The 14,981-nt window shown below is 42.8% G+C and overlaps 1 protein-coding gene across 4 annotated transcripts in view; it reads left to right on the top strand.

Annotated features, from left to right (window-relative positions):
- The window catches only part of MUSK (muscle associated receptor tyrosine kinase), an 82,593-nt gene extending 69,178 nt beyond the window's left edge, over nt 1-13,415 (top strand). For 3 of the 4 annotated variants that reach the window (XM_008168750.4, XM_065549722.1, XM_042850380.2), the window contains 2 exons: nt 5,104-5,252; nt 7,788-13,415. In XM_008168750.4, the coding sequence (XP_008166972.2) occupies nt 5,104-5,252; nt 7,788-8,470 (832 nt within the window). In that variant the 3' untranslated portion in view covers nt 8,471-13,415. The remainder of the gene's footprint in view (nt 1-5,103; nt 5,253-7,787) is intronic. The other variant, XM_065549721.1, reaches the window with a different exon arrangement.
- Nucleotides 13,416-14,981: the final 1,566 nt, after the last annotated feature.

The raw sequence follows: 14,981 nt of genomic DNA, 5'->3' as shown, positions 1-14,981 counted from the left end.
AGCAGAGGGCAGTCACTACTTTGCAGGTGAAAGACCATAAATCATGAGCAGTGAGGTAGAGGCTCACCTACGTTACGAGTGAAGCAGGGAAGATAAAAGGATAGAAATAGTATCCCAGTGCTAGTTCTCATGGATATGAATTACTCTGAAGTGTTTTCCAGTATTGGTTTCTCTAAATGTTTTCAACAATTTACAATCAGGATTTCCAAAAGAATTCCAAATTTGCTCAATTAAACGTCCATTGGCTGCAGCGGAGCTTGTGGTACACCTCCTTTGCCATCAGTGGAGTAAGATTAGGCCAGTGATGAGCAGTTTTGAAAATCCCACCCCAGAATTGCTGAAAGGAAGTGGAGAGGCTGCAGTGTGTATTTGTTTTGGCTCCCTTTCCTCTTTTCACGGTTAATTTCAGTGATGTGCTTGTTACTTGGGACGCCTCTGCAGGATGGAACATGACTAGCTAATGAGGTTATATGTGGAATTGTATGAGAGAGAGAAACAAAATGAACATAAACAATGTACATGCTCCTCAGAATGGACATGCGCCCACAAACCTTACTTGTGGGACTAGTCTCATTGATTGGTAAGTCAAAGGAGTCCTCTTGCAAGAGCAGACATTTTAAAGGTAATAGTATGATAATACTTTGCACTGACATAGTCAGTTATACCATTGACAACTTTATTAGGAAATGAATTATGTAGTAGGTTAAATTTGTTAGAGCAAGGAAATACTTCTACTGGATGCGAGACATTTTTTGTCCCCCCCGAAGGGATGTGAAGGAAGTGCACATTTATTTATACAGACAGTGTTAAAAATAACAGTTTAAAGGGCACACAGCAGCAAAATCACAGATGCTTAGCTTATGATTGACTGTTAGCTTTGATGGCTAAACTACATGAGTTGAGTTTGAAGCAACAACAAAGCACATGGGACCAGATTAAAAACTGTGCGCCGGATGCCAAGTGCCACTCTGATGAGGCAAAGCAGCCCTACACGCAGTGTATCTGCCTAGCTAAACCAAACATCTGGAACACACTGGTGAATATAGCCCATCATTTTATTTCATACTGGGTAAAATTCACATCTATGCAGACAGGCAGCACAAGGACTATGCCCCACTTAAGACCACTTGAGCTCTATTTTGAGGGTACAGGCCAGGGATCGGCAACCTTTGGCCCGCGGCCTGCCAGGGTAAGCCCCCTGGCGGGCCGGGCTGGTTTGTTTACCTGCCACATCAGAAGGTTCGGCTGATCGTAGCTCCCACTGGCTGTGGTTCGCTGCTCCAGGCCAATGGGGGTGGCAGGAAGCAGCGTAGGCTCAGGGATGTGCTGGCTGCGCTTCCTGCCACCCCCATTGGCCTGGAGCAGCGAACCGCAGCCAGTGGGAGCCACAATCAGCCGAATCTGCGGACGTGGCATGTAAACAAACCGGCCCGGCCTGCCAGGTTGCCGATCCCTGGTATAGGCTATCCCTCTGCACAGGGGTGAAATTGACCCAAACAGAAAGGCACCTATACAAGGCAATTCAACCCTACTTCAGCTGTGTGTTAAGTGAGCCTTAAATGGTATATAGATTTTTACGTAGGCCCCATTGACTTGGGTGAATTCTATCCATGGTGAATTTCCTCAGAATAATCCTCATCCCGCCAGATTCCCACATGTAATTTTCACTGCATTTTGCAATTCCTTTTAATAGAACGTTTTTAAGCGATACTTAAAGAGAACCAGAAAAGAGCATGATGTGTAGGAACACTAAATAGAAAGGTACTGTGCTTTGGGAACTACTGTTGGCCTTGGCTTGATGGAGAAGCTCCAGCCATCCTGATTTCTGAATGGGTTTCCTCCATATTGTTGGTGTTATCCGCTCACCTCGCAGCTTCATCAAGAATGCCTCAGAAGCCGAGCATTTCCTGGGCAAAGGTTCGCAGCTGGCATTGCTGCACAGGGTTGGTGGATAAAAAAAAAAAAATGGTTCTGTTAGCTTCCAGTACTGCCAGGATGGAGCACTCAAGCTACCACATGAGAAATAATCTTTCCGTTCTCAGAAAGAAAATTAGATTCACTGGCCTATGTATGTTAATGGATGCCGCAGAGTAAATTTAGTAAGCCTCTTATTTCTCCTTGTATAATATTTCATCCCTGTAAACATAATTCTACACACCGTGCCAATAACCTCTTTGCCAGTTGGCTTCCTTAAAATTCTGATTCACTATTTACTTATTCTTGGGTGAAGCAGCATGTCAGGACAGGAAGTGACTGGCTGTTATTTACTGGCTCCCTCTGAACGTTCTTAATACAAATGGCAGCCTGTCTCCTGCAGTGGGAATTGAGGATGTAACAAGTTACCGTCACATCTGTCTTAAGAACAAGATCAGTAGCCAGGCTCACATAAGCAAAGCTGGGGCCGGCTCAAGACCTCCTAATAAAAGTAGTTTTGAGCATTATTTTATGCATCGTTGACACTCCTCTTCTAGCTCTCAAACCACATGATTCTACATAGATCAGCATGCAGCTGCCTTCTTCAGTTGGAGCTCAGCGGCCATGGCCCAGCATATCTAACAGATCATCTAAAACTCTGGGATTAAGACCATGGTCAACAACTGCACTCCTCAGGCACAATAGACCTTGCTACCATACGGGCAGACGTAGCTCCTGAGTCCGTCTGTGTGGGTAACTCTGTTTCCATTACTGGTCAGTTCTTTGTGCTGGTTGTCAACTATGAGCTAAATTCTTCAGCTAAGCACCACATCCTATCCTGTTCTGCTCAGATGCATAGTGGGCAGAAGGCATAGACAGCTTCCTCCACCCCATACACTGTCGTGCACTGGCAGCATAACATTTAATCCAAGCACTGGAGAGACATGTACTAGCAAAAACATCAGATGGTGCAACCTGGTCCCAGGAGGAAATAATCTATTGGCTAGGAGTCCCCCAATTTTCAGCCCTGGAAACTGAACTCCTCTGTTTAATATCAAAACAAGTCATTTCCGAATATTGCCCTGGAAAGAGCACTCTGTGGATTAAAGGGTTCTGTCACTATACCTCTCTGCTAAAACTGTTAACAAAGACACCAATTAGTTCCAAATCATGGTGATTTTTTCAATATAGATACTTGTCTACTAAGAACTCGCTCAGCATGAAATTCATAGAATATCAGGGTTGGTAGGGATCTCAGGAGGTCATCTAGTCCAACCCCCTGCTCAAAGCAGGACCAATCCCCAACTAAATCCCCAAATGGCCCCCCTCAAGGATTGAACTCACAATGCTCAAACCACTGAGCTATCCCTCCCCCTAACCCTCGTGCAAAGCTCATGCACTGCTTAGGCCCCACTTAATTTACACTTTCAGGATTTAAGAGGTACCTAGGCTTATTGCCAGCCTCTGCACCGGGGTGAATTTCTCACTCAAAAGAACACCATGTGAAACCTGTGTTGCCTCTTATTTCTGTTCCCTATAAACCCTTCTAGGCTTTTGATCAGGTGTAATGAACCCTGGATACTAATCAGAAGAGGTGAGCTCCCTTATCTTTCTTACACTCACATTATCTATCAATAACTACAGATCACTTTCTCAAGCACCGAAACATGTGCCACTGACTGGTACATGAAAAGAGTATTGTCCCTACTAGCACACTAGAAGTTCCGATACCCACCAGAAGGCACAAATGGCATTTTGCTTTAAAGGCGGCAATTGTAGAGAAAATGAAGAATCCGTTTTATTGCTCCTAGGTTCTGGATCTCAACAGACAAACTTTTCAGCCGTAATACTGGCTTGCCTTGGGAGATTTCTTTTTAGATGGGCATTTTGCCATTCTGTGACATTTGACAATGATGTGACATTTACAGTAGGCAAGTGCATCTGTTGCAATGCCATCAGTCTGCAGTAGGTGACAAGGAAACTGGAAGTTTGCTTTGGAAACTAGAACCTCTCATGGCTACTGAACGGTAAAATAACCTAACACTTAAGCAGTGGAAGATCAGCAGGTCAGGTGTAGTAACAGAATTCACAAATGGATGCTACCTTTTATAGGCATTAGATGGCTACATCCAGGAACTGTTATAATGCTGAAGGCATGGCTTCCATATCTCCATGGGTAGGAATTACCTAGAGTAACAAAACGTACACCGTTCCCATAGCTTTGACATCCCTAAGTCTTTGGCAAGCTCAGGACCCAGCCTCTGTAATTAAAAGTGTTAAGGGAAGAGTGCCCCATGGATAAGAAAAATATTTATATCACAGTGGTGGCTAGAGGCTGCGACTCAGAAAAAGGCCTCAACGAGACGTCCTGTAGCCTAGTGGATTGGGCACTGGACTGGGACTCAGGGATCCCAGGTTCTGCTATTAGTCTGCCAGGCAAGTTATAGCACCACCACATGCCTCAGTTTCCTCTATCTGTGAAATGGGGATACTGGCCTCCTTTGTAAAGTGCTTTGAGATCTGAAGATGAAAAGGGCTATGTAACAATATTGTTAGTGCAGCATCAGTAAGTGACAAGACAGTGATTTTCCCTAAGTGCCAAAGCAGGTCAGTGACAGAACTGGAAATGGAGCCCAACTCTCCTGACTCCCAGCCTCATAATCTTTCTCCTAAACCATGCAGCCTCCCAGGCTGTAGAAATCTTCCATTTATAGCATGTTACAACAGCTGTTCCTGGGCAGGCTTGTAAGCAAGCAAAGCTCAGCAAATGCTACTGTCCTCTCAAAAATATTCAAAAGGTAGAGCTGGCAAAATGTGCAGGACTGACTAAAGGGGGTTTAAAGTCCTCAGATACCCACAGAACAGACACAACAAAGGCAGCAATAGCGCCACCTTTCCCACACACTGGCCATGTGTCTTACACTCCTGCCAAGGAGGAGTCACCTCTAAAGGTGAGGTGGGTTTGATTTTCATGCTCCTTCAGTCCTTGCCCTCTCCTGAGATTGCCCAACAACGCTGCAAAATAATTCCACTTGGGGGTCACTGTTTTGAGACCCCCTTCCCCAATCCCGGCTTTTTTTTGTCTGGGATTTCTAATGGGAAATGGAGCTAACATTGTGTGTGTGTGTGAGTGCGTTTGCGCAAGTGCAATACCTCTCGTCCTATTTAGAAATGTTCTCTTTCTCCTAGGGCTCCTGGATTGCTTCCTTCTGAGCCATTCACAATGGTGGCAGTGAAAATGCTAAAGGAAGAAGCTTCAGCAGACATGCAGGCTGATTTCCAGAGGGAGGCGGCTCTCATGGCAGAATTTGATCACCCAAATATCGTCAAACTGTTAGGTACAAAAACAAAATGCTAAGCTCTTGGGGTATGATTTTTCCAGGAATCCATTTGTCATCATTTTGGGTCTAAATTTTCAAAAACGTCATGCACCTAAGGTTGCCTGCACAGGATTTGCAGAAAATTGCAAATTAAGCAATGGGCAACTGAAATTTGCTTTTGGCAAGGCCCTAGGTTGGTTTGTTTGTTTTTTGGTACATGCCATTGCATGTTTTTTGCATTCTCTATTGGCACACGTTTGAATATTTAGCTCTAATACCATTTTTGTTACACTGAGGCAGACTAGTTTTCATATATGGCCATCTAAATAAGAACCAAATCCTGCAGTGGGGTTCAAGCATCATCACTTATGTTAGTCTCTGTATCTCTTTGTTAAGACTCTTAACACAGACACCAGTTAGTTCCAAATTATGGTGATTTTTGCAATATGGATATGATGCTAAGAACTGGACTCAAACCACTGAGTCAATTCACTCAGGATGAAACTCACTGTTGGGCACAGAGAGACTACAGGCCGGTACATACACATTTTTCTGCCTGCAGTTGAAAGATGTGGGTGAAAATCTGATTGCTTACACCTTGGCTGTATGTACAAATGAACTGGCTAGAGATGCATTTACTCAGAATTGCTATTCATTTTGCGGGCGCAAAACAGTGGGTGCTAATTTTGAGTGCACAGATTGTCTGTTACTCATATGGCTCCCATGATTGTGTTACCTGAATACCTCATTGAGTCTTTAAAAATAGAAACAACAAGAATAGTCTCCCTCTCCTCCTCCCTTTTGGCAGACTGTCTGAAAATAGCTTGATAAATTTATTGAGTTTCTTAGAGGGAACCACCTCCATGGTGGGCTAATGGGGGGTCCCGTGTCATTCTTCCATGAAGAAATCTGACCACCAGAATTTTATCCCTGCAAACATCATCTTTCAGCTGTGGTAGAGGTCATTAACCAATGTCATCAGATGGTTCTTCTGTAAACTCCCTGAAGGTAGATTTGGCCTTTGTCATCTAGTAATCAAATCTCCGTTCATATCAATAGGAACATTTTCAGGGAACGTTATCCATAGTGCAGGAATTCTGTAGGCAATCTGATTTCATGAAAGCTGACCTGACATATGTACTTGAGCAACAGAAGAGAGGAACAGGAAGTGCCCTAAATTAGAATCAACTTTTTGTTTATTGTTAACACATTGGATAAATTTGGAAAGGCCAAAGATACAGGAATTAACTGGTTTTATATTGCAAGGGTGTGAGGAAATGAACACTATTTGACCTATAAACCTTTCACATTGCTTTTCTCGCCAGAACCAGATGTTATCACGTTGGGAAATGTCTGTTCTTTCTCTGTCATTGGCAAGAATTTCATATTTCACAATAAGCCGTATCATTGACTGTACTGAATGGCAGTCCTAAGAAAGCAAATTGTGTACGATTTGAACACGGCTGGTTGCACTGGTTTTCAGTGGCTGGCAAGCAGCAGAATACTGGAAATGCTCTTGTCTTTTTGGCCAGCTCTAAAATTGGTTTAATATTATTTATTGAGTAAAACTGTGTGAATAATTTGGAAATCTATTAATTGAATAATTTGTTCATTCATTGAATGTTGAAAAAACAAAAACACAGAATAAAGAATCTAGAGACAGATCTTCAAAAATGCCCAGCATCCGGTAGTTCCCATTGAGAATAATAGCTGTTTATTGTAATAATAGCAAAAATCTTGCCCTCCATAAATAATAATTCCCTTTCAAATTCAAAGGAATATTTGCTGATCATTTCTTACATCTGACACCTAGCTCTTCTCATAATTACAATGCTTTTTTCTTTAAGATACAAAAGATACCCAGTACATTTTGATAGTATACTTGTCTCTAGTTCACTCAGCTGGTTATGAATTTGTTTGAAAGGATAGTTATAACTCCCAAGGGAAAACACAAAATTAAGATATTAAATGTTTCACAGATATTTGTCTTAACACAGGAAACTTGCTTTTATTCCAGGATACACATCATAAGATATTTGGTGAAACAGTAGAAATTGGTTGTGTGTACCTGAGTTGGGCAAAAATATAGTCTTTTATAAAGAAATGTCAAGGAAAACTTAGAATTTTCAGAAGGAGCACAGAAGCTTGGTTTAGGAAACTTCCACTATATTAGATTGTAGGCTCTTAGGGGGGGAGGGACTGTCTGTTTATTTTTGCCTTTGTACAGTGCCTATAGCACAATGGGGTCCATGGCGAAACTCCTATTAATGTGACTTTGACCAAGATTTGGTTCTTAATCAAATGAAGGCATCCAATTTTTTTTATTTTGGGGTATCAGAGTAAATCAGCCAAGCACACTACATTTTTTCCCTCCCCTTGGAGTTCAACATTAGAAGATTAACAAAGGCACAGAGAAAGTCAATGAAAGCCAGGGGGATTTGAGGGCCTAATTTGTATCTGTGCTTTTTAAAAATGTTCCTCTTCAGTTTTATTTCTGTTTTGTCATACCAAAAAAAGAGACAAGACTGACTTGGTGTATTTTCTTGCTTTCAGGGGTGTGTGCTGTTGGGAAACCCATGTGTCTGCTGTTTGAATACATGGCTTACGGGGATCTCAATGAGTACCTGCGCACTCGCTCACCGCACAACCTCTGCAGCCTGAGCCACAGTAACCTTGACGCCAGGATCAGGCTCTCCAATCCCAACCCCCTCGCTCTGTGCTGCACCAATCAGCTCGGCATTGCCAAGCAGGTGGCTGCGGGCATGGCGTACCTCTCAGAGCGCAAGTTTGTGCATCGGGATTTGGCGACCAGGAATTGTTTGGTGGGCGAGAACAGGGTGGTAAAAATCGCTGACTTTGGCCTCTCCAGGAATATCTATTCAGCAGATTATTACAAAGCCAATGAAAACGATGCCATTCCCATACGCTGGATGCCCCCCGAATCCATATTCTACAACCGCTACACCACCGAGTCTGACGTGTGGGCCTACGGCGTGGTCCTGTGGGAGATTTTCTCCTATGGCATGCAACCCTATTACGGGATGGCTCACGAGGAGGTGATTTACTACGTGAGAGATGGCAACGTCCTCTCTTGCCCTGACGACTGCCCTTTGGAGCTCTACAACCTGATGCGCCTTTGCTGGAGCAAGCTGCCTTCTGACAGGCCCAGTTTCGCCAGCATCCATCGCATCCTGGAGCGTATATACGAGAGAGCAGTGGCTGCTATCCATGTCTGAGGTGCGTACTGCAGCATGACATTTCATCCTCATCCCATGCCGCTGGCCCACTCCTCAGTCACAACTTCCCAGCTGAACCCAAGGGGAGTTTTCTGAGTGAGGGCTGCAGGCTCGAGACCAGTATGTTTAATCTGCTAAGCCGAAAAGGTAAAGGGGAGAGACTGTACATGCCAGATGGGACTTTGGGAGTGGTGGCCACATTAGAGGAGGCCAGTTTTGCTGAGAACAGAAGCATCTTGTTCATCAATCAAGGCGCAAGTTCTCATTTTGTCTTTATAAACAGGATTTAGCTTCTGAACTAGTGAACTAATTTGCAGTAGAGTCAAGGCCTAGACTCCCTTGAAAACCAGTGAGTCCAGTCCTTATTGCTGCAAATTAGTTCAATAGTTACCGTTTATGATTTCTAAGGAACAAACAAAACACTCCCCTCAAAGCAAAACTTTCTGTTGACTTTAATTTCCCTGCCTTCCCATTCTCTCGTGTTTAGCTTTTCCCTCTTTTCCTCTTCCCTTTCTGCTTTCAAATCTCATTTTTTAAAATCTCCCTTTTTTTGGTTTCCTTTAAATATTTTTGTACATATTCACCCCCTTTAAAAAAAAATCATATTCTTTATCCCATTTGTTTTTCTCTCTTTAATTTCCTTCTTCTCTCTCTCACACTCTAAGATTTGCCGCACAAGATCAGACCATTAGCCTGTCACATCCTGCACCGAGCAATGGCCAATGCATGATGCTACACAGGAAGGTAAACTCCCATAATGGGCACTGACCGCTGCCACTGAAGTCAATGAGAGTTTGCCTGAGTAAAGCTGAACATAAAAAGTGAGGGCCAGATTGGGCCTGCTGCTCCATGGATGTGTGAGGCAGGGTGAGGAAGGGTATAAATCTCTGTGCCTGCACAGCACAACACCACTGCAGTTCCTGGAGCACAGGGACTGCTCCCCCGCCCCCGTACCTCTTAGATAAGAAACCCCTCAAGACGAGGTAGGGTCCCTCCCCTACCACTATGCACTGGCTGTGGGAGCAGGCCAGACACAGAGAGTAGGCTGCCTCCCCTGAAGGGATCCAGCAGTGGGAGCACTCCTCCTGCATGTGGGTTGCTTTGGGAAGAGTGCTGCATCTCCAAGGTGGAATTCCTCTTTGTGTTCCAGGTAAGGCAAAATGGGTCTACGTAGCCTCCAACAAAGGGCTCATAAAGGACTCATAGGCTCAAGTGAGCCCTCAGTAAGGACTTTAGTATTTGGCCCTTCAAAATTTTGCCTCACATAAAATTTATCCAATGATGAACACTTGAACTGAGGAACAAAATGAACCCTTTAGCAGACTGAGCTATCTCAGCAAAGGAAAGCGTTTAAAAATGAACTTCCAAGTTGTTTCATCGTATTGTCTGCCAAGGGCAATTTGAATGATAGCTCAAACAGAACAATAGTTAAACTCGGGAGTGGAGGATGGAAATTTTCTTTTCACTCTTTGTCCCAGTGGGCCCTGTTAAGCCCTTATGAAATACTCTTCAGTTTTGTTATGTGCACAAGTAATGCTGAAATATTATTCTGATGATGTTACAATCTTTGTCAATGCATACTGGATGGTTGTAGAATTAGTGTTAACCTTGGAGTTATAAACTCATCCTGAGTCACACTTTTATACACTTCAATAGGAGCTCATGAGTTCTACATGCAGAAAAAGTGCAGGATTAGGTTCTAAACCTGTTCCCAGTAAGATATTTCCTAATTTTACACTCAGATTAAAAACTGTACTTATACACTAGAGGTGCTCACCTTACGTTTTTAAATGCCTTGGATCAAAAATGATGGTGTTCGAATCTAATCTCCAAGAATGGGGGGAGGGGGTGGGAGGATTTTCACAAGCACTAAGTTTTTTGCCTGATTCTGCTCCTGTTGACGTCAATGGTGCAATTCTCATTGATCACAATGACAGCAGTTAGGCAAATGCTGAGCACTTGTGGAAAAAAAGTAACACCCCAGATTCATAGGCCTTGTGCATAGAGGTGAATTTCACCCTTAGTGGAAGCAGCTATAGAGCAAGAGTGTCATCCTGTGGAGAGGGATACATTCAATTTTAAATTATGGTTCAAGGGCTGGGGTGTAAGTTTAGGCCTAAATACTCTCCTCGATCCGCAGCACAACTCCCACTGACTTCTTAGATTGCACCAAGATCAAGGGTAATATGTGGCAATGTAGTAACTAAACTCTTACTTATCATTCATTACTGGTTCAGAGTCTTCTCGTCACATCCAGCATCACTCTGTAAGAAAATGCCCTCTCCTTTAGCAATGCCACTGTTTCCTCATCCCCGTCTGTTTTCCCTCCCTCTTCTCAGTCTATAATTCGTCTCTATTTTTCCTTCTCTGCTGCAGATCCCAGTTCCCATATGTTGGCCTCACTCCCAACCCTTTTGATGTTCCTTGTGCTAAAATTATCAGCAAGGAAATAGTTAGTGCTGATATGCAGAGTGTCACTAGGAGACAACAGATGAATTGGGGTGCCAGGGAGTTCACACCTTTGGCAGCTATTGTTTCAGGCTGTCTGCACACTCAGGAAGACAACACTGCATCAGTTATTTGCGGTTCAGATCTGGTCTGCAGACATCTCTGACCTAGGCTATGGCTACACTAGAGAGTTTACAGCAGTGGAGCTGCACCGATGCAGCTGCACCACTGTAAGCTCTCTAATGTAGCCGCCCTAAGCCAGCGGGAGAACTCTCTCCCGTCAGCTTAACGACTCCAGCCCCGCAAGCGGCAGTAGCTGTGTTGTCAGGAGAAGCTCTCCCACAGACATAAGCGTGGGTGTGGGCAGCGTTTAGTCGGTGTAACTTACGTCGCTCATGGGGGTGACTTTCACACCCCTGAGCGACATACGTTATAGCACAGTAAGTGCTAGCATAGACATAGCCCTAGAGTTTCTTCTCTGGTAAAAAGTATGAGTACAACCCCTGCAGGTGGTGTTTTTCCTGAGGAAAATTTAATATTTTCAGAACCAGTTTTTATCTCTTGGTTCCCAGAGAAGATAGAGAGGAAAATTATCCAGTTTAGAATCCAGGATCCCATAGTTGTATCTAATATGTAATCAGGAAGTGACATATTGTTCATCCCAGCAAAATGGAAGCTCTAGAGTAGTAATTAATGGGCCAGCGTGACTTCTGTGTTTTGTCAAGCTGTTTGCTTTCATCTAGGAGTCACCACAGAAGTCAGGCCATTAAGGGGTCTCAAAAGTGGGATTTATTAGTTGGAAAATAACCAGAAATAAAGCCAGCAATAAGGAAAGCAATGCAGAAAAGCAATGCAGTGCTCTAGGTTTTTATAAACTGCAGTTTCAGCTCTGCTTCATGACGTAGTCACATGTTTTCTTACATAACTAAGATTCAAAACATTTTGGTTACAGCCACAAGAGCGTGGCTTAGTGTTTATAAACCACGGCTGCTTATTTCACCCAACCTAGGAGCTCGCCATTACCAGAAACAGTGCAAAGAAATAAGCTGCTTCCTCTGGCCATAGTAGGGAGCTGCAGTCCCTGCTATGGGATGTTGTGATAAGAGTGCGAGGGCACATGTAAATTGTACACAGTTACCCACACTGCAGTGTGTATGGCCCAGAAGTCTCACAGCCACCCTGTTGACCGAGAACTGCTTACATAGGTCAGGACACGGATATAATATCAAGAACCGCTGCTCCAGTAGAAGAACGATCTCCGCTACTTACATGGTCTTCATTACCGTAGTATTTGAGGCTAGAGAAGTGCTATAATCCTATTTTATAGTAGAGTAACTGAGGCGCAGACTCCACAAAGAGACTAAGTGACTTGCTCCAAGTTACACAGGATGTCTGCTGCAGAGCAGGGACTAGTGCCGAGGTCTGCCGAGACCCAGCCTGGTACCCCGCCCGCTGGACCATCCTTCCTGCTTTAAAAAGGAAGGACAGTTTTGTGGTGAAGGCACTGGACAGGGACTCAGGTAATCTAATTTCAGTCCCTGGCTCTGTCATACTCTTTCTGCGTGACAGTCAGTATCCTCTCTTCTAAGTAAATACCTCTGTGAAACAAGCACCTCTATCTCTCCCAGGTACCACTCCTCCCTAAAGGTCTCAAGAGCGGATTTAGATTTACAGAGCGGCTGTACTCTAAACAAATAAATACATTTAAAATTTGAGAGATTGAACCTGCATTTTCTCTTTCTATGATTCCAGTGCTGGCTTCAGCTGATCACCCCTCCTCCTTTCCCCTCACCTGGCATAGGAAGTCCTGAAACCCTGACTGCTGTTTCCATGTGGCTTTCATGATATTTCCAGCCCGCCCAGTTAAAAGCTCATAATCTCACATGCTATCATCTTTCCTCACTCCGCAACTGAAAAAGCGGATTCTCATTGGAATACTATCCCTTCTTGTTGCACTTTCCTAACCAAGTCCTTCGCTCAGTGACACCGTTTCAGCCCCATTAAGGTCAATAGGGATGTACTGGTGCAAACAAGAGGAGAATTTGGTTGTCCTTGTCCAGCATTCCAGCTTTTGCAATATAAGAGTGAACCTGAAATCTATGGTAGTTAGCAATTGTTCTTTTAAATGCAACAAAGAATGTTTCCACCCTTTTGCTAGGAAAAGATTTTTTTTCCCCCTCCCATGCAAAAACTTCCCATGATATGGGTAGAACTCACCCTTGTGTTGAGGACCACCAGCACCTAGGTTATTTAAATGATTCCCTATTTTGGGGATGTAAGTGGTGCACAGACCTAGTGCTGGTGCTGTGCATGTGAGTGAATTTTATCCTGAGGATTCCCGCCTGTTGTATATTTTTCAGCTTGCTGTACAGAAATTGCATTATTTCAGTTTTTTTCCTTTGTTTGAGATTTCAGCTTTGTTACCGTATGTTTGCTACTAAGAGGAATATACAGTTTTCTGTTAACAATTTACTTATTAAACTCAAATTGTTTTTAATGTGGGTTGAAGGGGGAGTGGTCTCTTGTTTAAAACAAATTGGAAAGCAATTTTTTTTGTTTTGCTGTTTCTTGTTTGGATTTAAGTGTTCACGAAGAGGATAGTACAATTTCAAGTAGATTTGATTTCACATCATGTTTGACAAAAACATTCATAGCATATATGAAGCTTTACCACGGAGGACATATAGTGTGAAGTGACAAACCAGAAAATCCAAGAGATACAGAAATCCACCTATTCATATTTTTATAGATTTAAAAAAAAATTAAATACATTTTGCATGCTCGGTTTCATACTTTTTAATGGTCTTTTGTCAGCAACATGATGCAATCTTGGCCAAGAAGAAGTGCCTCAGACGTATCATGGACTAAACCTGATAGAAAGAATCTGATTTAGATTAACCAAACAGGCTATAGACACATGTTCTGGTTTTATAATCTCCTGTAATTATCTGTATATTTCACAGCAAATTTTGCACACTGGTACAGCCTGTGTAATTCTGGTGTGTAGTGTTTTATAAAATAAAGGTATATCATGGGGAAAAAAGAAATGGGGTACTCTTTTTATCCACCCGGCCTCCTAAATTCATGGCTTCGGAGTTTTGATACTGGGTAAGTTATTGAAATAGGATCTATTTCATGTCAGAACAGAGGGTTTATTACAGCTTTATTTTCATTATGTTTATATTAAAACTATAGTTCAATGTTAATGGAGGGCACTAATTATGGATCTAACGACCTGTATCCAGAGCACATAGGTACTACCTGAAATAAAGGTTACACTTTATATTGAGGGTACATTTTTGTTTCTAATACTTTATTTTGTAATCCTTTCCAAAATGTAGGACTAAGTAAACAAACATTGTATCAGCATCTAACAGCCAGAATAAATCAACAAAAAATGCACTAGAGAGCCATTTATTTAAAAACATTTTTTTTTTTTACAAACATTTGAAAACCATGTGTCTTTTTACTGATGTGCTGTAAATCAAATACTGTTTATAGACCAATAAATTTATCCTGCAGCATGAGTGCAAGCACTGAATGTGTGTAAGTGAGCATGCATGCAACTTTGTATGTTTATCTGCTGTCCCCCAGGACTCATGTAAATGCGATGCGATCGTGCATGAATTTATCTAGGCGAGAAAACTTTTATGTAAACAAACAACTCCATGGAAGAGTGGGACTGCATTGAATAAAGAATCACTGGATGAATGAAAGAGGGTTATTCACTCTCTGGGATGGTGAGCTCACTCAGGGCTAAATTTATCTTCTTATGTAGAGGCATATTAACTTCACAGCAATGATACTAGAGAACAGGCAGGCTTTAGTTACAGCAAAGACTGGGGAGCGTCTAGGGTCCTGCTGAAAAGCAGGAGATTGACACAGTATCCCTGTGAGGAAGGAACATCAGGGAACTGGAAGTTCTGCACGTGAGGTACATGACATTTTCTTCATGGATGAAATGCCAAACATACTCACCCCCGGCCTAAAAGCAGCCAGAACTCTAAGTTTATTTGGATTCTAGTAACTTCTGCTTACAGTCCCTCATTGTTTGTTATTGTTC

Source organism: Chrysemys picta, chromosome 6 (assembly GCF_011386835.1).
Source record: "Chrysemys picta bellii isolate R12L10 chromosome 6, ASM1138683v2, whole genome shotgun sequence".
Taxonomy (NCBI): domain Eukaryota; kingdom Metazoa; phylum Chordata; order Testudines; family Emydidae; genus Chrysemys; species Chrysemys picta.
The sequence above is the reverse complement of the archived record's forward strand: the minus strand, read 5'-3'. Positions and strand labels throughout refer to the sequence as shown.